The 23,306-nt window shown below is 42.1% G+C and overlaps 1 protein-coding gene across 15 annotated transcripts in view; it reads left to right on the top strand.

Annotated features, from left to right (window-relative positions):
• Positions 1 to 22,882, top strand: part of USP49 (ubiquitin specific peptidase 49) — a 55,615-nt gene extending 32,733 nt beyond the window's left edge. For 13 of the 15 annotated variants that reach the window (XM_045014028.1, XM_045014034.1, XM_045014029.1 and 10 more), the window contains 6 exons: positions 4,711 to 4,858; positions 6,177 to 7,587; positions 10,959 to 11,163; positions 15,541 to 15,649; positions 17,019 to 17,224; positions 17,994 to 22,882. In XM_045014028.1, coding sequence (XP_044869963.1) covers positions 6,205 to 7,587; positions 10,959 to 11,163; positions 15,541 to 15,649; positions 17,019 to 17,224; positions 17,994 to 18,184 — 2,094 coding nt within the window. In that variant the 5' untranslated portion in view covers positions 4,711 to 4,858; positions 6,177 to 6,204 and the 3' untranslated portion in view covers positions 18,185 to 22,882. Of the gene's footprint in view, positions 1 to 1,298; positions 1,385 to 4,710; positions 4,859 to 6,176; positions 7,588 to 10,958; positions 11,164 to 15,540; positions 15,650 to 17,018; positions 17,225 to 17,993 lie in introns of all 15 variants that reach the window. The other 2 variants (XM_045014032.1, XM_045014039.1) reach the window with 2 other exon arrangements.
• The last annotated feature ends 424 nt before the right edge of the window (positions 22,883 to 23,306 follow it).

The raw sequence follows: 23,306 nt of genomic DNA, 5'->3' as shown, positions 1-23,306 counted from the left end.
AGATCCACAGCATGGAAAAGTTTGAGATGTCAAATGCTAAATAAAAGCAGCAAAGAATCCTGTGGCACCTTATAGACTAACAGACGTTTTGCAGCATGAGCTTTCGTGGGAGCAGTGGAAATCAGATGCAATGAAATCTGGTCTCCTACCTTCCCGAGAAGCGCCACTGTTTCAGTGGGGTTCTCAAGATTAGCTTCACCTCAGACCACCCCATTTACCCTCCATTCCCAGACCAACTATGGGACAGTACTGCATAACCAACCCCCCACAAAGGATAAACTATACCACTACCCTTTTATTCATCACCACTTCATAGGGAAGGGGCATTAGGGGTCTGCCCCTAGCCCCACAGAGGTGAATTAACTGACCTCAACTCTACCTGGGGCAGATACCTGCGAAGCATCCGAAGAAGTGGGTATTCACCCACGAAAGCTCATGCTGCAAAACGTCTGTTAGTCTATAAGGTGCCACAGGATTCTTTGCTGCTTCTACAGAACCAGACTAACACGGCTACCCCTCTGATTCTTGCTAGATAAAAGGTGCCCATAAAACTAAGTTACTGTAATTTCAACAAAAAAGAGAGAACTTGCTTTTTGTTCTAAGTGGTTAAGAAAACATGCTAGGATGTTAACTTTCCAGTATTAAGCACTGCCGTCATTCAATTTATACTAGACCTACTTATTCAACCATATGAACTAATGTTTGATAGTTGTGACATTTTAAATTACTTCAGCTCTCTACAGGCTTTGCAATAAGATTAATTATTTTTCCCTGGAACTATTTGCAGCTTCCAGTTTTCTTCTCTTTTTTTGTGTTCTTTTAGCTCTTGCTCTTTATTTCTCCCCATTAACTTTGGTCCGTGTTGACTTCATCATCTCCTCTGAAGAAGGAAGTAGCTGGCAGTTGTTTGTATAGTTGTATAAAAACAGACAGGCCGACCTCCGTCTTCAGTTGTGTGCATGCAGCTCTTGCTAACTTCATTAATGAGAGTTACCTGCATGTGTCTGTGGGCAGAATAGGAGCCACAGACATTGGTGGGTCCCTTCATTACACTCGTTGCTGAGAAACTCGTACTTTGAGAACTCAGACCTCAGGAGGAGCATGGCTAACATGAGTCGGTAATTCGTGATCTGCTCTGAAGAAGGGATTCAACTGCTTCTAGGAAGCAGTTGAAGCTCAAGTTGTAGTATCTGGCAAGTCGAAGTTGCTTTTGGAGATGGGGAGGGCATGTTTAGTGAGCAATGCAGACTATTCAGACACCCCAGCTGTCTATGCAGACTGCTTTTTCTGCTTTTCAGTTTTGACATGAAAACCAATGTGGTGGAAGAGGGAAAGATTTCATTTGGTGACAGATGCCGAAGGAGGAGTAAACCTGAAAGATAATGTATGTTTAAGTAGTTTTGAGTAAATAAAAACTGTTCCTTTGTTGTCATTTCCAGAGTAGTTCTATGTAATTGGTATATGCTCCTAGGCCTGCACTCGCAAGAAAATGTGCGGTATAAGGAAAAAGAGGTGGAAGTATTACATGCAAACTTGAGAATATCTGTGTGCCATGAATAACTGAATCTAGCTCTCCAAATGTCTGTTTTGTTAAGTGACCAAGATTTTAAAAGAACAAAATTATTTTAATAGCAGGAAATCTTACTAGTCCACACAGGAAAAATAAAAGGAACTGATAAAGGTCTTGTAATTTGAACACTAACAGCATATTTTTATTGTTAAACACTGTAGAATGATGCTGTATCTTATTTGTGGCTGTTTTGTTTTGTTTAAAATGAACAACCTACTAGGATTTCTTGCTTTCTTGGAAAATTGGGGTAATTTTTAAGCCTTTTCAGAATACTGTCTTTTTGAAGCTGGTGAAGCACTTCACTGCTGTTTATAATAAGAAATTCTAGATACTGTTTGAAACAAATTTATTTCGGTTGTAGGGGCAGTTCTGGGCACATTTGTGAGACTTAAGGGTTAAATTCCCAACACTGTCGCATATGGCAGTGAGCAGAATTGCAGATGTTGATGATGCAACATAATTAGTATTCTTTTATGTAAATGAAGGTTGTCAATGTTACCATAGTGTCTACTTTCTTTCAAACTGGAATCGCCACTTAGTCTCACCAAGACTAGATAGGATTATTCCCCAATTTTCAGACAAGATTTGAGAGGGAGCAGAAGGAAGGAAGGAAAGAAAGACAGAAAGAGAAATAAATGGTAGTGGTGGGGGGGAACAGTTTGATCTTGTTATAAGTAGACCATTTCCATTCTTTGTTTTTCACTTTATTTCTGAAAGTGCCTTACCAGTTATTTGGCATGTGTGAATGAACAGCATAGCCCAAGTAAAAGGCACAGTTAAATCCAGAGCAGTTTTAAACAGCCAGGAAAAAAAAAGTTACTCTGATGTTTAAGTATCTCTGTTGCAGAGACATAAAAATTCTAAAGATGCCGCTTCTATTGCTATTTTCAAATAGAGGAGAATAAAAGACGGAGTGGAAAAAGTTTAACTTCCTCTAAAATCTTCCATCTTTAATATGGTGGTGCTAATAAGAAGCTAGTAATAAAGTTTAAATTAAATTTGCATAATAAATTTAAGAGACCCTAAGGCGTATTTTCATGGACTTGTCAAATGTGCTATCTGCATGCTATTTGTAGTTGGCTGTTTCAGTGCTCATCTTAAAACTCCTGGAAAGTGTGCTACCGTATTTTTCCGTGTATAAGACTATACTTTTTCCTAAAATCCTTAGCCTAAAAATTGAGGGTAGTCTTATACACGGAAGTAAGCCTCCTGTTCCCTGCCCTCTGACCCCCCCCAACCCCTATCCACCCCCCCCACCCCGGAACTCCCCTGCCCTCTCTCCAACACCCCCTCCCTGCCCCCTTACCGCGCTGCCTGCACGTGGCTGGTGGCGCTACAATCCATCCGCGGCTGGAGCTGGGAGCGCGGGGCCGGGCAGTGTCCGGAGCCGGGCATCCGGGTAGGTGGGGTCGCGGCCACCGCAGTACCCGGACTGCAGTACCGGAGCCGGGCGGCCGGGGATGCGGGGAGCCGGGCGGCTGGGGAGCCAGGGAGCCGGGCGGCTGGGGAGCCGGGCGGCTCCCCAGCCGCCCGCTCCCCGGCTCCCCGCGTCCCCGGCTGCCCGGCTCCGGTAGTGCAGTCCGGGCACTGCGGCGGCCGGGGAGCCGGGCGGCCGGGGAGCCGGGCGGCTCCCCGCCTCCCCAGCCGCCTGGCTCCCCGCCTCCCCGGCTCCGGTAGTGCGGTCTGGGCACTGCGGCGGCTGGGGACCGGGGGAGCCGGGCGGCTGGGGACCGGGGGAGCCGGGCGGCTGGGGACCGGGGGAGTTGGGGACACGGGGAGCCGGGCGGCTGGGGACCGGGGGAGCCGGGCGGCTGGGGAGCCGGGCGGCTGGGGAGCCGGGGGAGCCGGGGACACGGGGAGCCGGGTGGCTCCCCGCCTGCCCGGCTCCGGTAGTGCGGTCCGGGTACTGCGGCGACTGTGGACGCGGGGAGCCGGGCGGCTGGGGACCGGGAGAGCCGGGTGGCTGGGGACCGGGAGAGCCGGGGAGCCGGGCGGCAGGAGTCGCGCGGCCGGGGAGGGACGCGGCAGGAGCCGGGCAGGGCTGCCGCCGGAGACCAGCCGGGCGCACAGCCCTCCTCCTTCCCTCTACCCCTACCTCCGCGTCCTCTTCCTGGGCCTGAGCAGCAAAGTCGGGGGGGACAGCTGCAGTGCGGCTGGAGGGAAAAGAAAACAAAACAAAAAAACCTGGGGCATGGCCGGAGCGGCAAAGCAGGGGAGAAAAAAAACCAAAAACCTGAATTTGGGGTTAGAAAAGTGGGGGCATCTTATACATGGGGGCGTCTTATACATGGAAAAATACGGTATTTCCTTAGTTGCATTTCAACTGTATTCCCCATAAAATAGCATTCTGAATTTTGAAATAAGGCTTTCTGCATGCCACTTCTGTAACTATGTTTTGAATGGTATGATGACAATCTGTAACCATATTGTGCTTATTGCTAGTCTGGCTGGATATTATTACTTTGTGTTGTATTGAGGTACTGTGGTCACACAATATGTGTGTGTGGTGAGATAGTCTTTTCTTAATTATTACAATAAATAACAACCGTCTTTCTATCTTTATCTTTCCTCCTCCATTATGGACAGAATGCAGTTCACAGTCTCCTGCACTCCCCAGCTTTTATCCATTACGCTTGTTTTATTTTAATATCATCTACATTTGACAACTCTCCATTCATACATTTTTATTATGAAAAATATATAGGAAATGGAGAGGTTCCCCCCCCCCCAAACATATACCTGCTGCATAGCCAAAACTAAAGTGGACATAAGAGGTGTATAAGTTTGCTTAGTTTTCCTGTTGAGATTTTACTATGCCATATGGTAGGCCATCCACTATGAAAAACTTTTGAAGAAGAGGCTATGTGTGTGATCAGCAGATTTATAGATAATCAGAAAAATGAAATTCTGGAGTACCCCTTTCCATTTGACATTTCTTCACAGCCAATTTTTTGGGTTGTTAGGTGCATTAATGTCATGACTTCCAGCTAATTCTGTTCCTTGTTATGAATACATTCTCTGTGGTAGCTCTTATCATTGAGGGGATTAATTGTGTTCTAAAGCAGCCCTACTATGTTGTGTTTTGTTGTTGTTGTTTTTTTAGTTAGTTTACATGTATCACAGGAATATTCTCTTTCTAGGGCTTTGAAGCTGTGCTGCTTTATGTGATGAAGACCTAAGTAGTAATTAAATTCCTGAAGAACTGCCAAGTCTCCTATTGGCTGAAATGGGGATGTTCCAGGCTCTGGTCATTGAGTTGCGAAAAAAAGAATGTTTAAAGATGACACAGTGAGTAGTGAATTGTATGTATGTATCTGGCTGACACGTCTTCATCCTGATTTTTTTCCATTTGTGTCCGATCACTGACTGGATTATATTAAAGAAACCATTTTACTAGCATGAAGAACTCTCTGTGGTTGTGTTCTTTGTAGAACATAAATGAATCATTTATAAAACATATGGATGTAGAAGACACAAGTGGAAGCATGTGGTTCTTTAGAATTCCAGTATCTCTGCTTTGCACTTTCTTCATCTGGGATTTAAAAATAGAGTAAATTGGTTGTCTTTTATTTTGTGTGCAGACATACTCAATTGTGCATTATGTCAGAATGCACAAGTGAAAAATCCTGGAATGTATTTTCTACCTGCAGTTACTGTGCAAGGATGTAATATGCAAACAACTTTTTAAAAACAAATGTATTGGCCTTGGTTTAGAAGTACAGAGGCAAATCTTTAGCTGACGTAAATTGTTGTAGCCCTATTGAAGTCAATACTGCTGTGACGGTTGCACCAGCTGAGGATTTATCCCAGTGCTTTTGTAAGGTGAGTCTGTGACCCATATTGCTTGCAAGTTTTCCTTTAAATTAAGTTTGCTGAGGAGAATTCGGTGAAAGAGCCAAAAACCAAACCCATATCTGCTCAAATACAATCACATACACAGGTTGCCATAGTATGACTGCATAAACTACATGAGACCTATCAATATGATGGTTGCATTTCATTTTTTTTGTCATGGCTGAATTTTTATATTCAACTTTAGTGAAATATTTGAAACTCTTGCTCCTGCACCCTGCCCAAGTCAGAAAAACATATTACATGGTGGGAAATGAGAGACTTCAAAAAAACAATAGTGTGATATACAGCCTTTACCTTTCAGGTTTTCTTTTCAAATATAGTCCAGTTTGGTCATGACAACTATCTGGTATCTGTGTGGCTTTTATGAAAAAAAGTTCATAACCTCAATCCAGTTTCTAGTGGACAGGTATGTCTGTCACAAAAACATCTTCAATATTGGCCTTAAATTTGTCCATCTTAAGAGTGCAGGCTCGCTAAGGCATGTTGTCAGCTTGCAGTGGCACCACTTGGGCTGTCGGCAGTAGGTGGATAGACAGCTTCATCCTTTGGAGTTTGTCAACTCAATATCTTTCACTGATACTAAAAATTGCTACCAGAGGTATTTCAGTCTGTGAAAGGAAATACTGTAATTGGAGTTGGCAAGACGTGACACATCTGTCTTTTTATGTCTTTTTTTTTATATCTTTACAAAAGATAAATGACTTCAAATTTGTACTATGGCTCTAAAATCCTTTTTCTTTTGTCTTACAAGGTTAAAGCAGTGGAGACTTCTGTAAGACATGGATAGATGCAAACATGTTGGGCGGCTACGACTCGCCCAGGACCATTCTATCCTGAATCCCCAGAAGTGGCACTGCAAGGATTGTAACACCACAGAATCTATATGGGCTTGTCTGAAATGCTCCCACGTGGCCTGTGGAAGGTACATTGAGGAACATGCACTTAAACACTTTGAAGAGACCAAGCATCCCTTGGCTATGGAAGTTAATGATCTGTATGTGTTTTGTTACCTTTGTGAAGACTATGTTTTGAATGATAATCCTGAGGGAGATTTGAAATTGTTAAGAAGCTCTCTGTCTGCTATTAGAAGTCAGAAGCATGATCCATCAGCAAGAAGTGGGAGGACATTGCGATCAATGGCTTTGGGGGAGGATGTGTATAGCCATCAAAGGACCCCTCAGGGACAGCCTCAGATGCTCACTGCTCTCTGGCACAGGCGCCAATCTTTGCTAGCAAAAGCACTGCGGACCTGGTTTGATAAGAGTTCTAGAGGCCGGCTAAAACTAGAACAAAAGAAACAAATGGAGGAACTGGAGAGAAAGAAGGAAGCAGCCAGGCAGAGGCGGCAAGAGATGAAACGGCGACTTTTGGAGGAACTGGCAAACACTCCTCCTAGAAAGAGTGCGAGACTTCTGTCTCACGTTCACAGAGAGAATTTGATTCCAAGGAAGTTTAGAGAGATGGCAGCAAGTTCCCCTACCTCAAGGCGAGTGCAGAGCAGCAGATTCAGACAGTTTTATTCCATCCGGCGTAAGCCCCTAATGACTCCTGGTGTGACTGGCTTAAGGAATCTGGGAAACACATGCTACATGAACTCAATCCTTCAAGTGCTAAGTCACCTCCAAAAGTTCAGAGAATGTTTTTTGACACTTGATCTCTGTGAAACTGAAGAACTCTTAGCCAAAACCGTGAATGGAAAGTCTAGAATGTCTGGCAAGTTGGCAAATGGATCTGCTGCTAACGAGTCAGGGAGGAATGATAAAATGGGGTCATATGGCAGGCAAAGCTTGCCAGTTGGCTTAAACGGTGGCTCCTCAATAAGCAGGAGTTTAGAACTAATACAGCCCAAGGAACCGAGTTCAAAGCACATTTCTCTCTGTCATGAACTGCACACCCTCTTCAGAGTCATGTGGTCTGGGAAGTGGGCATTAGTGTCTCCATTTGCCATGCTGCACTCCGTGTGGAGTTTGATTCCAGCATTTCGAGGTTACGATCAGCAGGACGCTCAGGAATTTCTCTGTGAGCTGTTGGACAAAGTGCAGCAGGAGCTGGAGTCAGAAGGAACGAAGCGCAGGATTCTCATCCCTTTCTCACAGAGGAAGCTCACCAAGCAGGTCCTGAAGGTGGTGAACACCATTTTTCATGGGCAGCTGCTCAGTCAGGTATGCACATAGCTCGTCACTGAAACCAGCTGCTGCTTTCAGTGCCAGGGAGCAGAGGTTCTGTTTTCTGTGGAACCACTGGATACTCAACAGGACTTAGGTAGGTGACCCTAATGAAAATGGAATTTATTATAGCACTGTAGTAGAGCTGTTAGAGATCGGTTGGTATTTCCAGCATATAACCCACATCTAAAGGTATCAGAACTTAGCTATATTTTATCACTTTAAGATGACAGTTGCACACAGGACAGACAAGTCCTCAGCCCTAGTGCAAGGTGGGTTTTGTTTTACACTATCTTTATACTTAATTTGGCTTTTTTTGTTCTTTTTCTGTGCTCAAAAAAGGGGAGGGGAGTTGTGGGGAGAGGGCCAGAGAATCCAGTCTTTTGTCTCAGAAAGAATAAAGCTTGTTTTAAAATGAATATTTTCAGGCATTTTGAGACTGATCATGAGAGGTGCTGAGCACCCATAACTCTTGTTGTTTTCTGTGAGAGTTGCATGTGCTCTGCAACTCTCAATATCTGGTCCTTTGTATATGTATTTTCCCCTTGAGTATCTCACGTTATTCCCCAAGGGTCTGATAAGAGCTGCTGTGTGTCTGTGCAAGCCCTCAATTACCATTGACTTCGAAGGACCCTGAAAGTGTTGAGCACCTTGCAAGAGACACTTTGCAGGACTGGGCCATAACAATGAACACATGACATTATTACTATTACTACCATTTTTTCCAGTGCTGATTATCTTGAATTAGCATTAATAGAAACTATGTGCATATTAAAGGAGAATATATATACCCTTTAGTCCTCAGTTTAGATGTGGGCTTTGGGTTTTCTGGGAAACAAGGGTTAATTTAAAATCACCGTTCATTTTGAAAGGTATCTACTGTGCACATGTATCAGGGGGTAGCTGTGTTAGTCTGTATCCACAAAAACAACAAGGAGTCCGGTGGCACCTTAAAGACTAGCAGAAAGCTTATGCCCAAATATATCTGTTAGTCTTGAAGGTCCCACCGGACTCCTTGTTGTTACTGTGCACAAACTCTTCATACACTTTTTTTTTTTTAAACTAAATGTTCTGTGTTCAGAAACATCATCCTAGTTGTTAAATACTGTTCAATACATATCTAGAATCATAGATGTAGCCACAGTATTAAGACTTCTGTATTAACAACTCTTTATGGATTATATGCAATGGGTGTGATGGAATATATTTTGAGCCATTACAGTATATTTGTTATGCTTCTCCTGCCAAGAGGTTTATTCTATGTATGTGACAATGCACCTCCCACTTACACATCATATCTTTCATCCAAGGTTCCCCCAGGGTGTTTTACAAACATTCTTTCATTAAGCCTCATCTGGGGCTTTACACTTTGATAGGTAAACTGAGGTACACAGCCATGCAGTGAGTGTCTTGCCTAAAGTCTCTCACAGCAAGTGACGGAGCTGAAAATAAAATGCAAAAGTCTTCCCTCTCAGTCCCTTGCTTTAACTACTAGTCATCACTCCCTCTGACCAATTACATTTGCCCTTCAGTAAGTGAACATACCTCAAGATCAAGAAATCTTGTTTTTCATAAAGGTCATTTTCCAGCTCGATAGACTGAGTAGAACCCAGAGTAACACCAAACCTGCATGATATACTCTCCTCCCCTTTCTCTCTCTGCATGCCCTTGCCTGCTGCTGCCTTAGTTTTAGTTTTAACTTTGCTGCAATTTGTTATTGGTCAGCATCATTTTGCAGGACATGAGGAACAGTGTGCATTTGAGCTCCCTCCTCCACACTCCCAGAGCAGAGCATGAGTGATTTCATAGGGCTAGTGGGTGAAACAGGAACTGAAACTGACCATAACAGCGAAAGTGAGTATGGATAGTATTCTCGAATACGCAAGCGAACAAACTGAAGAAATGGTGAGAATTGGGCCCTAGATGTTAATATGAATTCTTCCTATTGTTATGAGCTGGGTGAAAGCTTATTATGGGTTGAGTTAAAACCCCTTTAAAATGATGTGTGACTGTGCCCTTCCCTTAAGGTAGTTGTAAGAAACGCTCGAGGGGCCACACCTAAAACAAGAAGAATCTGCTCAGGCTTTGGCTACACTTACACTTCAAAGCGCTGCCGCGGCAGCGCTTAGAAGCGCTAAGTGTAGTCAAAGCGCCAGCGCTGGGAGAAATCTCTCCCAGCGCTGTCCGTACTCCACCTCCCTGTGGGGAATAACGGACAGCGCTGGGAGCCGCGCTCCCAGCGCTGGGCTTTGACTACACTGGCGCTTTGCAGCGCCGCAATTTGCAGCGCTGGAGAGGGTGTGTTTTCACACCCTGCTGCAGCGCTGCAAATTTGTAAGTGTAGCCAAGCCCATCAGAAACTAACACTGTGGCGGGGGGGTTCCACTGGATATTGTGACCAGGAGTAAAGGGGTGGGTGTGTGAGTAAGTGAGAGAGAGAGTGAGTGTGTGCGTGAGGGAAAGCAGAAGACATGGGTACTAAGAACAGAGAGAGAGGCAGAGGCAAAAACACAAAAGCCAAGAAGTAGCTGGTGAGCCCTGTGTGACCCTGGAAAAGCTAGAGAGAGCTGTTTTGGGTCTGTTGGCTAGAGAGGTTTGGGGCTGTAAGCTAAGGGCATGTCTTCACTAGCCAGCACTTTAATGTGACTGTGTAGTCATGGCACCGTGCTGGGAGAGAGCTCTCTTGGCACTATAAAAAAAAAACCCACCTCCACAAGGGGAGTAGCTACCAGCACTGGTGCACTGTCTACACTGCCACTTTACAGCACTGAAACTTTCAGCACTCGGGGTGTTTTTGCACACCCCTGAGCAAGGAAGTTGCAGCGCTGTAAAGTGGCAGTGTAGACAAGGCCTAAGAAACTTGTCTTGTTTTTGGTTCCTCCTGCATTCGGAGAAGCAGAACTTTGTACGTTCTTTGTAAATAAACAAGATTGGATCAAAGAAATATCTGACTACCACTGAACATCTCCAGGGCCCTGAACTTTGACTAGCCACTTGGGTCAAAAAGGGGCGACAGTATTAGAAAATAGTTCAGAACTAGTGAGACATGTATAATAATACTTTGCAGTTATGTAGGACTTTTCAACTGAGGATCTCAAAGCACACTACAAAGATAAGTATCATCCCCATATACATCGGGAAAGAGCCGTAGAGAGGTTTAACGACTTGCTCAAAATCACACATTGAGTCATGGTCAATATTGGGAATAGAACCCATTTCTCTGGACTGCCAGCCCAATTTCCTGTCCACTGGACTGGATTGCCACACGGGCATAACCAAATGATTCTTTGGCCCACGTGAATATAAATGCCTATACTGTAGGTATGTGTACACATAACATCATTTGTATATAAACCTTTCCTTTCCAGGTCACCTGCATAACATGCAACTACAAATCCAACACCATTGAGCCCTTCTGGGATCTTTCCCTGGAATTCCCTGAGCGCTATCACTCTATTGAGAAAGGGATTGTCCCCGTTAACCAGACAGAGTGCATGCTGACAGAAATGTTGGCCAAGTTCACAGAAACAGAAGCTCTGGAAGGGAGGATATATGCGTGTGACCAATGCAACAGTAAGTGAAGTGCTGATGCTTTACCTGCAGCTTAGATACACTGTCCATTGTTCCTGGTAAGAGATGTTCATAGTGCACTTTTGTGTGTGAAAATCTGTATATTGGTACCTCGATGCATGTGTGAGAGAGGAGTGTTTGTGTTATGTTTAAAAAAAAAAAATACCCACACCCTTCATCGCTACTCTGTTCTGGTGCAGGTTCTTCCTGTTGATAGCTTCTGCACCTTCTGTGTACCAGTTCAGAACTGATCAGGTGCTCCTTTTATCATTCCTTACATTCAACAGCACAGATTGCTAAGAATATATTTTGACCCCATCTAGAACTGCTCCCTCCTACTATGACTTCCTTTAGTTGGTTGCTTCCTCTGCCCCACTTAAAACTGTCACAGTAAATTGCGGGAGGGGGATGAGATTGTGGAGGCGGGTATAAAAGGAAGTTTATCATCTTCTTTTCTTCCCTGTCATGGCAGAGATGAACAAACTATCCTGGCCAGGTGTGGTGGTGTTATTTGTCCTGCAGTATGTGAGTTTTAGTGTAGTCTTGGTGAGTTGCAGTCAGGGCCGGCTCCAGGGCTTTTGCTGCCCCAAGCAGCGGGGGAGGGAGGGAGGAAGCCGCGATCAGCGGCAGCTCCACTGTGCCACTTTCTTCTTCGGCGGCAATTCAGTGGCAGGTTCTTCTCTCCAAGAGGGACCGAGGGACCCGCCTCCGAATTGCTGCTGAAGAGCCGGATGTGCTGCCCCTTCTCCTTGGCCGCCCCAAGCACCTGCTTGCTGAGCTGGTGCCTGGAGCTGGCCCTGGTTGCAGTGTAAGCTTAGTATCATGTCTCCTTCAGGCACTATAGACTTGAGCATTTTTGTCTCTGCAGCTGTAGCTTTCAGGCAAAGAGTTCTACAGAGCCACCATGTTAGAGAAGAGGTGCTCACCTTTCTTTGTTACTAGAAGGTGTCTTTAGCAATGAGCTGAAATTGCTATTTGACTCTCAAATTAGCGTATTCCCTCTTACGTGAACCTGTGCATCTCACTACTCTCGTTTAGAATATATCTCTTGTTAGCTTTCCTGGTGGTCTGAGGATTAATATTAGGGCTGGATGAATACTGCAAAAAACTTTCCGAGAACATTTGCTTACATTTTTGAATGAAGTAATTTTGAGCTTGTGAATAATCATGCGGTTTAGTTCTACTGGCATCCACGTTCACCAAAACTGAATTTCAAATTCTGACACGTGATTATTTATGATGGCCTCATTGTATGTTCATCCAGTTGGAAGGAAATAATAGTGACTTATTTGACCTGTCACAACTAATCAGCACAGCTGAAATAGCAAACATTTGTGTGGCATGATTTGCAATCAGTATTTTTAATCACAAATTTATTAAATACTTCAAATAAAAAAATCTGAGGAAATAGCCATCTGCTTGTGGATAGTCTATAAGCAAAAGAGGGAACTAATTTCATCAGATAAACTATTTGCTGTGAATCATTCACACAGATCTGATCAGTATTCAGTTTGGCTTGCGTCTTAGCCTTGTATTCTGCAGTTCTTGTTTGTGCAGACCTTAAGTTTGCTGATGTAGGTGCTTTATAATTGAATCGGATAAGGAAGCATTAACTGAAAAAAAGCAAGTCCTAGCAGGAGGCAGCAGTCCTACCAGTAGATGCCAAAAATCATTGGTGGTACTGCCTGTCAGAAGTGATAGAGAAGGAGCAGCCCATCTGTTCTGAATTGGTGCAGTGAGATGCAGAAATCCACTTAACAGGTACATTTCTTATTGGAAGCTCTGGCTGTCACCTGTCCATTATTTATTTATTTTTCCTAAGCTGTGTCCTCTGTGCCCTGGAGAAGTTGACAGGTTCCGATTAAGAACAAAAGACTCCTCCCCTCCCCCCCCCCACTTTTATCCCATCTTTTGTTGATACATTTTAAAATAAAAAGTCTTTACCATGGAGTAAACTTGCTTCCTTACGCAGGCACACTTCCCTTCTGCCCTACCAGGACTTGGTATCTTGTTGAAAGCTCTCATCTCTAACTTGATTCATATGAATCTCATCCTCCTCCCTCGCCCACCAAAGACAGTGAAGTGCGGGATTACTTGCTCCATCTATGCAGTATGATAAGTGGGTCAAATCAGTGTGTCAGTAGAACACAGTGCCAGATTTTGCAAGCTGATATTCAGTCCTTTTGGATGGAGGTAAAAACGAAAATGTTGAAGACAGGAATGGATTGTGTAGGGTGTTGCATATAATGGTTTAGCTCTAGTGAGTTCCAAAAACAAACAAATGCACCTTTTCCTTCTCCCTCTCCCCCGCCCTTGGTAATTCCTTCAAATTGAAAAGTTTGTTTCAATATTTGCTGTTTTTACATTTTTTTTAAAGCAACTTAAAATATCTCACCTTAGTCTCTTGAGAAACCACGTGTCAAACATTTAAGATAGTCTGTGCTGCATAAAGTCAACTAGTCAAAATGACTATATGCTATACTCCTTCCTTGTTTGAATGCTGAGTTACAGAGGAGGCTGAGTTACCAAAGGTCTGTTATGAAGCAGTTATCTCTGTATTCTCTTTATATACAAAAATAAAGCGCATAATTTCAGGACCTTTGCTTTCAATGGGTAGGTATGGAGGTGTTTGCTAGATATATACTAGAGTGGCTTTTTATTTTATTTTATTTTTGCTTTGAAACTACTTTCCTTCCACCTCAGTTTGTTAGCAACTCGCTTAAACATGAAAATGATACCCCATTGGGAAACGTGACGTTTGTTCTTTGTTGTTATGGTTAAAAGTGGAATACGTCACTTTCTATAAAGATTAATTAGTAGAATACAAGCGGAGTTAATAAAAATTGGTTAATTTTTTAGATACAAATTCTGAACTCCTTACTTGGCTTTTACAAAGTCCTGATGCAATAAGGGCAACAATTTTGCCTGAGTAATTATGTGAGTAAAAATGGAGAGGCAATCGTCAGGATTTGCCCCATTGTAGTTTAATTCAAACCTGTTTAAGGTGAAGTACAAAGAACCCTTATAGAATGTAGCTTTTTCTAATTTTGTTCTCTCCCATCAAAGAGAGCTACTTCTACTGGGTTTATGGGACGGTTATATTTTTAATTTAATAACAAATCTGCTAGTTGATAGAATGTAAATAGTGGCTAAGAATCCTTTTGATTCTCTCACTATTCATTCTCAAACTGCTTTCGTTGTAGGCAAAGTGTTGATTGTGGCACCTTCATTGTATTGTAATCTGTGCTCTGCAGTGGTAGCTCCACTCGGCGCTGTACCGAATCACTCCAATTAGACTAAATGATTTTATTCTTGTTGGTTGTACTTTATGGCATGGATTACAACACTCCAAAGTGAGAATCCATGCTCTGCAAACCCTCAGCTTAAGGAGCCACCTCTTAATTTTACATTCCTGTTACTGATCAAAATTTTACTTAAAAAATTGCAAATAGAAGTTGACAGTGAATGGTTGTGGAGATGAGAACTTAAGGGCCTCTGTTTTCCATTTGCTTACCCAAGCTGCACACCTTACTACCCCTTTGCTTTTATTCTCCCACTCTCACCTCCATTCTTTCCCTTGTGGACCCCTACACTTGAAACTGCGTCTTTGATTCAGTCACCAGGCCTTCACCCTATTCTCCTTCAAGTGGCTTCTTAAAACACCCCTTTTCCATTTAGCCATATACACCTTACTCTCCCCCTCACAGTCACAAGTGAAAAATCTTCGAGATACACACATTGCTAACCCACAGTAACCACATGATCTTACCATGGTAACCCTTGTCCTCACAATGTTTGTTGCAATTTCTTGTCAAACTGTCATAACTTAGACTATCAGCTCTTCCGCACAGGAACACTGTCTTCCATCTGCCTCTAAAGCTCCGTACGCGGTTCTGGTGCTGTATTAAAAAAAAAATGTGTCCACAATGTTTTTCAATAACTTGGGGACAACCTAGCATTATTTAGCAGTTGAAACTAGCTGTATGCTCTATGGCCCCAGCCATCTCTTTATCAGCCCTGTTGTACATCGCAGTGTGAAATGTTAACAGAAGCAGCTTGAAACTGATAACTGAAGGCATGAAGATTATAAGCAGCACAAAATGTGAAGTTGTGAATATTTTAAATAGCATGGTTTCCCGTTCCAACAAATCCATGGGGTTGGAATCCTCCTGCTTAGAAGTTGCAGATGCAGGTGTTGTAAGCAAAACTTCCCCTGCTGTACCTCTATCCTTATTTGCTTTGTATTTCACGGTAAGTCTTTGCTGTGAGCTGACCTGACTCTAAAAAGGAAGAAGGAAGAGTTTGTAATGTGCCGCTTCCTCTTTTGAAGATAGTTTACAACCCAACCTATGTTTTATGCCCTTCTTAAACTTTTTGTAGGCAAACGACGGAAGTCTTCTCCTAAACCTCTTGTTCTGAGTGAAGCTAAAAAGCAGTTAATGATCTACAGACTACCTCAGGTCCTCCGGCTGCACCTTAAACGATTCAGGTGAGTTTTGCGGGCCGCAGGTAGTGTTTAGCAAGTGAAATAATTGCATGGAAAATATGTGATACCTTCTTTTTGGACATGAGTGGTTCATACACACTATGAAATTCTCTTATTTCCTGCATAGTGCAAGCAAATAAAACATCTTACATGCAGCAAATGTTTAATTCACAGCAAAGAAGGCTTGTGTACTCAGTGTAGTGTCCTTATTAAGATGGGTAGCTTGCTCTTAGGCTACATTTCCGCTACAAGCTAGGGGTGCGATTCCCCGGCTCATGTACACATGCTTATGGTAGCTCTCATTGAGCCAGTGCAAGTATAAATAACAGTGCAGCCACAGTGGCATAGGTAATAGTGGAACAACTGAGCCATGCCAAGTACAAACCCACCTGAAACTGGCAAGTTATGTACTTGGCTCAGCTCACGCGTGCTTCTACTGCCACTACTCATGCTACTGTGGCTGAACTGCTATTTATATTTGGACTATCTTGATGAGGGCTAGCACGAATGTGTGTACACGAGCGGGAGAATCACACCCCTACCTCTGTTGTGTAGACATGGCCTTAATGTTTTGAGAATACAAACACTGGTCAACTTGTGTAAATATTAATATAGTACAACTGTGTATCCTTTGTGCAGTGCATTCAATGCCTGCCTGAGTTTGCAGCAGCCTGAAACAGCTCCAAAAGGTTCAAATTGACTCTGTTCATTCAATGAAGTTTCTGATTATGACCATTTAGATGTCAACATTAATATCTATTAAGCGCTGATAAAAGCATGCAAGAAAAGATGGGGATAATCCTGAAAAGTTGCAGTCTATTGAGAGTAGCATCTCATTTTGGAAACACTGTGGTAGGTCTTCATCTATGGAACTTGCTCCCCCTGGTAATTTATCTGACCCTCCCACTTTTGCCACTTCTAAGTCATATTTTTTTGTTTTGTTTTTTTTTCTCCATAGTTCCAGCATCTGTTATATTATGGTTGAAAAGTGTCTTTTTGACTGATAAACCCAGCCCTAGTGTAATTGTTATAGGGGAGTTTGCTTAATATTTGGGGAAGTTTATATCCATAACTGAATCTCATAAGTGGTGCTCAGACAACACTTATATGGGGCTATATTACACTTAGAGCATTTCCTGGGATTATTTCACACCAGTCTACAAACTATAGTAGACTTCAGAGTGGGAGCAAGAAGAAAAACGTATTTAATGTCTACCTCTCCCCAGCAGTGAGAATTCTTCAAAATCTCCTAGTAACAGCAGGTTACTGGTCCCATTCCCCCTTTTCCCCAGTTCCCTACCACTTTATTTCTTTGTAAAGTCCTTGAGTGTCTGGGGGGGGTTTATTTTGATTGCATGCATTTGTGTTGCAGGTGGTCTGGACGTAATCACCGTGAGAAGATTGGGGTCCATGTCCTCTTTGACCAGGTATTAAACATGGAACCTTACTGCTGCAGGGACTCTCTCTCCTCTCTTGACAAAGAGACCTTTGTCTATGACCTCTCCGCTGTGGTGATGCATCATGGTAAAGGGTTTGGCTCAGGACACTACACAGCATATTGCTACAACACAGAGGGAGGTGCGTGTGCCTTATTACTGGGGAAACAGATTTTAAAAGTCTGTTTAATATTTTGTTCCATAGACTTAGTGTATTTTAAAGGTTTATAGTCAGAGTTGTTTTAAATAAAATTTCTTGCCATTCCATAGCTTTATTTCCAGAGCGTATTGCTAGGAGCATGTATTTGCATAAGGACCAAAGACTGCTTTTCTTTTCCCTCCCTTGTAGCCCACTGGGATGGCTTTACTGCTTGCTTTGTAACATCAGCGTTTCATTTTCTTGTGCTATGTAACTTGATTGTGCTGCTCTGATTGGCTCTTTCTGACCCTACTTGAGATGGGAAGAAGATAACACAGAAAATGTGCTGAAACTGAAGCTGGACTTTTCATGAATAACATCCACAATGTTTTTTCTAAATTCCTGAACACTTATCTCTTTCCACAGCATGGGTATTGATACTACTCTTCCCCACCTTATTACAGAGAATGGAGAATTATAACTGTGCCTGTCTTGAAAGTTTTTAGTTTTCATTAGTTGAAGAGGTATTTTTAGGATATTAATATAAAATGAAGTTACAGCTCAACTAGATAGTGGTAAACAGCATAGAAATGCTGTGAAAGCCTGCTAACCTGCAGGTTAAAACACCCCTCTTCTCCCCCTCCCCTGAAAATTCCCATTTCTTGTGATTTTTTTGTTTGTTTGTTTGTTTTGTTTAGGGTTCGTTTATAAGAGACAATTAAAAGGATTAAGGTCTTGTTACTAATGTCCTCTTTCTTCCTTTGGTTCCTAGGTTTTTGGGTCCACTGCAATGATTCCAAACTGAATGTATGTAGTGTGGAGGAGGTGTGCAAAACCCAGGCCTACATTCTTTTTTACACTCAAAGAACAGTGCAGGGCAAAGCAGGAATCTCAGAAACACAACTCCAAGCTCAGGTGCCGTCCAGAAACAGCGATAAGGACAGAAGACTGACATTCCCATGATGGGAAGCATTAATAACTCAACTGACTCTCTCAGTTTTTTAAACCATTGGTGTTCACACATCATTCCTCTTTGTAGGAATAAAGGCTTACTGCAGGAACAGATCAAATCACCATGTTTGCCATCCCAGGGTCCAGAAAAATGTGCATCAGGCTGTGCAATTCCATCATATAAAATTGTAGTCAGAATCTTTTTTTTTTTTTAATTGGTAAAACTCACTTTCCTCAAAACAGCCATCGATGCCTAGTATCTTTCATCTTATTTCAAACAGAAATTAAATTAAGCACGTAAAAGTAAGTACAACCCAGTTGTTCAACCAGAATACAAACCTATCAAGCAACTGACTCCCAAATTCGCTAGTAATTAATACTGATTACAAAAAAAAAATCTCCAGAAAGAAGAGGTACAGTAGAATCTCATTTAAGCTTCATTCCCTTGTTGTCAATTACATTCTCTGGTGTGAATCACTTACCCAATCCCTTCCCACCTGTGTTTATCCGAATGACTTCAGTTTCCCCAGAATATCTTGAAGAGTTGTACTTTTCCAAAAGGCATTCTTGCTGGAGAGCCTTCTAAGGCCCTTTGCCCTAGGCCTTACATTGTCTGTAAGTGTTGAAAACATTTTGAAAACAGATTAGTGCAGGTTGGACAACGCCAGTAGAGGAAGGGACTAGCAACGGATCATATTCTTAGTATTGACAGGGCCTAAATATAGCATTGGTACACACATGGCAGCATTTTTCTTTAACTGGAGTGAATGGACTTGGAAATTTAGTGTTCACTTCTGATATGGAATGTGATCAATGTGGTTCTGCTCTGGAGAGAGATCATGTAAAAGTGGAACTTTCTGACTGATCAGATCTGCCCCCTGTACGTGTTCAGAATCCTGTCTGCAGACACTAGCAGCAAAAATAAGTATGAGTTGTTTTTTACTCCTGTTAGCAGTAAAGTGCCAACACAGCTATAGGGGAGTGGGCTGGATTTTGTTTTTTTGTGCATAAACAGAATTGCTTACTAAATTCCAATCTGTTACACTTATGCAAGTTTGAAGACAATGAGGTTGCATAGACATTATGGAGGGTAGAATTTGGCCAGCCACATCTTTATTTCAAGTGATAGCTTGGCTCTCAAATCCCAGTTTGAGTTTGCAGAACTGCAGACTTGTAAAAACATCTTTATACTTGCAATCTGAGCTTGATCTAGAAATCACTGAAACACAGCAACCATAGGGCCTCACGGTACCATTTTTAGTCCCTTTTCTCAGTAGAACCACACTTCAAACATTTATTTAGTTTGAGGATTGTGCTGTCCATGTTCAATTTTAGAGATCAGACCTGAGAGTTTGCAAGAGGTTCTCTTGTTCCCTGTGCAGTCAGTCTTGTTTGGTGGAGATAGCTAAGGTGGAAACAATTTAAAAATCCAGTGTTCCAGTGGGACATTTTAAACCTCAGAAATTTAAACTTAGAATCCAGGTAAAAAGTCCTGAAATAATTGGTTTTCCTTCTTTCCCTATTTCCTTTTATTCTTCTCAGCATTTGCCCATCATACATAAACTAATTGGCAGAGCCAGCCCATCCTATTGTTCTAGAGGGTGGGATACATTTCCTGAAGTAATACCCTCTTGCCATTGCCACTGTCATGACAATTAACCTCCTGTGTTAAGGGCAAAACAGACTCTCTTCTCTGTATGTGTAGTTAATCACTCCAACTATCCAGGAGGGAGGGAGGGAGGGAGCAGTATGGCAGGGCAGGCAACCAACCAACTCCTTTCCTGTCACCAGAGCAAAGACTGTGTGTGTCACCTCAAGGAGACACTGGTCTTCATTGTCCTGGGGAGTGGGAGTTGCTCAGGAATCCATGTTTCCTGTATGTCTGAGCAACGTATTGCTTTGGAGACTACAAAAATTGCCTGGTTTTGTTTTGCTTGTAACTGTAATTTCAGAATTCTACAGGTTTACTCACTGGAGGCAAAGCAATCTGAGGCAGTCCCGTAGGTGCTAATGAAATTGTTTGGTTTGGGGGTTTTTTTAAAGCCTTATCTGTAACTAGGCTTGGAAGGATTTGATTTTTATTTCTTATGAATTCTGACAGGTATTTATTTCCTACGTGTATGTACTGATTTTTGGGGGGGCAATTCAAGGAAATAAAAAGAAACCCCATAGATAGTAACGCTTCAAAATGTAATGGGCCAAATTACGACAGAATGTAAGCAGATTCAACTCCACTGAATTCACTGCAGTCCAAATTTGGCCCAGGGAATGTAAAAGTTGAGCTCCGTAAGATTTTGAAACAAAATCATGCAGTTGTGATTATCAAATATTTATAAGCATGATTGGTTCTTTGCTAATACAAAAAGTACATACTTATTAGTCCAAACGATCTGATCTTTTCCAAAGCACCGCTTATCCTTCCAAGCCTATCAATACTTTTAAGATGAAATTGGATCCGTTATTTAACAGAAAGTAGATTATTTGCTTTTAAACTGCAGATTCACAGTTTACCATGACTGATGACCATAATGGCAAATTTCCTTTCTGAAAACTCCTGCCATGGTAACCCTGTTATAAAAAAGTCTATGATATAAAGGCAAACCACAATGCAGCATTACAATTGTTACTGCAGTGAGCCTAGACTTATCACTATGAATGCTCATCTTTTGACTGAGTGTGTTGCATTAATATTTGAATTCAGGTAGTAATACAGTTGTCACTTGAATTGAGTAGATTGCAGAGAGGGAAGGGAGGCTGGAAGGAGGGTGTACATTTAGCCATCCATGTATCAGATTTCCCAAGCAGATTTGTAGCATTTGCTGTTGACATCTTTTGAGATTAGTGGCCTCTCCATATGACATTAACCCAGTAGTGCTGAGATGTGGTGAAATTGCAGTCAGAAAAAATGACTTACCCTGGTAGGGAAGGAAATAATTATACTTTAAATTAAACTTGCTTTTTCCAACACTGTGAGGTTTCTGTAATATTTAGCTTTTATTTGGAAGCGATAGCGTATAGCATTTTTTATGCTGTTTGGTTTATATTTGTCTACTGCAGGCTTCTTCATATAAGCATCGCCCAGTGCTCCTGCTGCACTGTACACTGTTTTATAGTGTCCTGGTTGCCAGAAATTCTGATTGGAAGTTACGTGTCTAGGTCAATAAGATGAAGATGTTACTTGCAATTACAGTGAAGTCCACTTAAGTGAATGCTTGACAAAAGTGTAACCTATAAAATAAACGTTGACCCTCCTTAATCCTGTGAGTCAAATTATGCTCAGACACTGGCATATATTTAGAGTAGCTCAGCTGAAGTCAATTGAATTACTCCCGATTTAGGTCCCTATCCTGCAAACACGTAACATATGGGAGCTACCTGAATCATGCAAGTAGTCCCATTTACTTTAATAAGACTACTCATGTGAGTAGTTATGTACATGCTAAGTGTTGGCAGAATCAGCTCCTTAAATCGGTGTAATTAAGAGCAGAATTTGGTCCTGTATGTGTAGCTAAAATTCTTCAATTTAAAAAAGAAAAAATTGTTGGAGCAGGCTAATAGCTCAATTCTTTTTTAATGACTGGACAAATAAGAAATTATGCCTGCTCGGTACCAGTTTATTAGCTTGATGGAAACCCTTTGCAAGAGGTCGCTGCTGCATATGCAAAAACAAGGATGTCGATGGCCAAATTTGTGGGGCTCTGGAGCAGCAACTAATGCTAGCCTTAAACCTTAGAGTGCTACAGTAGATGAAAAATAATTGTCACCATTTTTTCTGTCCTACCTTTGCTCCTGTGGCTTTCTAGGAGCCCAATCCTGTCAGGTGAATAGAGCCTCCTGAGAGGCTTTCTGTGCTGAGCAACAGCCAAAGCTAATGGGAATTGAACGTGATTGGCACCTTACAGGATAGGGCTCTAGAAGCATAGGAAGCTGCTGTAAATTAATGTATTACTTATACTCGTATGTATGTGCAACCTGAAATATGGAGGCACCACCAGCACCTCTTTAATATATTTAAATCTTAAGTAAACCCGCTTTATTTCGTTTAGTTTTTTAAATATGAAAATCTTAAAATTTACAACTTCATGGTCAGGTTAAGTCCCAAGGTCTGCTAAGGTAGTTAGCCTAAAACAATGTTTTCCAACTTCACCACTAGCAAGTTAATTACAACTACTTCCCAGAACGTTACTCTCTTACTGCCTGCACTGCCAAGTTAAACTATGCACTGGGCAAAGAGGAGTTTCAATGCAAAATATTGAAAGCTGACAAAGTTTTTTGTAGTCTACTGACTACATGAACTCTAGTTTGATAACTTCAAACATTGTCACAGGTGAGGCAGTAGATGGAATAATGCATATTAAACAGTCTGGGACTGAGCTGTCATATTGGAATTGTTCCTTCCGGGTGACAGTACCACCTCCACACAATTAAGAACTTCCAGACATCTTTAGTGTAGAAATAAAATTGGAAATGGTAAAAATGTTAAATGTGTCCTATGGACTCGTAAGCAGAGATTATTTTTGTTTTTAAAAGCCAAGGCTTCTAGTATAAATAGTCTCTCTGCCATACAGAAGCTCTGTTTCTGACAGAATATGCTTAGTTACCTCCCAGTGAGAGAGACAAGCAAGTGGGTGTTGGCTGCCATCAAAATACCCCAGCATAAAATGGGAGAGGTCGACAGTATTACAGAATGAAAAATTTGAAAAAAAAAGGGGGGGGTGGGAGACTGGGAAAGGGGTTAGTTTTACCTACTGATAAAGCTTTGTGAACTAATTTTTATATGATTCATTAAATTTGGTGCCTTGTATCCAATTACATTTTGCATGGGACCGAAAAGCTGGGAGTTTTAAGAGAATTTCCCCTCTCATCATTCAAGTGGCAGACAAATCTGTATGTTTTTTACAAGTACTTTTCAGTATCATTGACATTTTTACATTTCATATCTGTATGTGAATGAAAAAAACGGTTCTTACCAGCAAGTTCAGAACTTGGTGTATTTTGGTGTACATGTCTGAAATCTCTGTGTTTGTAATAACTCAAATGACTACTTGTTCAAAGGCAGAACATGTTTGTTTTTTTAATTTTCTTTCTATGTTACTCAGGCCACTTCCAATCAGGTCAGTAAGGTTACTCCTCT

The sequence above is a fragment of the Mauremys mutica genome, chromosome 4 (genome assembly GCF_020497125.1).
Source record: "Mauremys mutica isolate MM-2020 ecotype Southern chromosome 4, ASM2049712v1, whole genome shotgun sequence".
NCBI classification, from domain to species: Eukaryota; Metazoa; Chordata; order Testudines; family Geoemydidae; genus Mauremys; species Mauremys mutica.
This window is presented reverse-complemented; position numbering and strand designations above follow the sequence as displayed.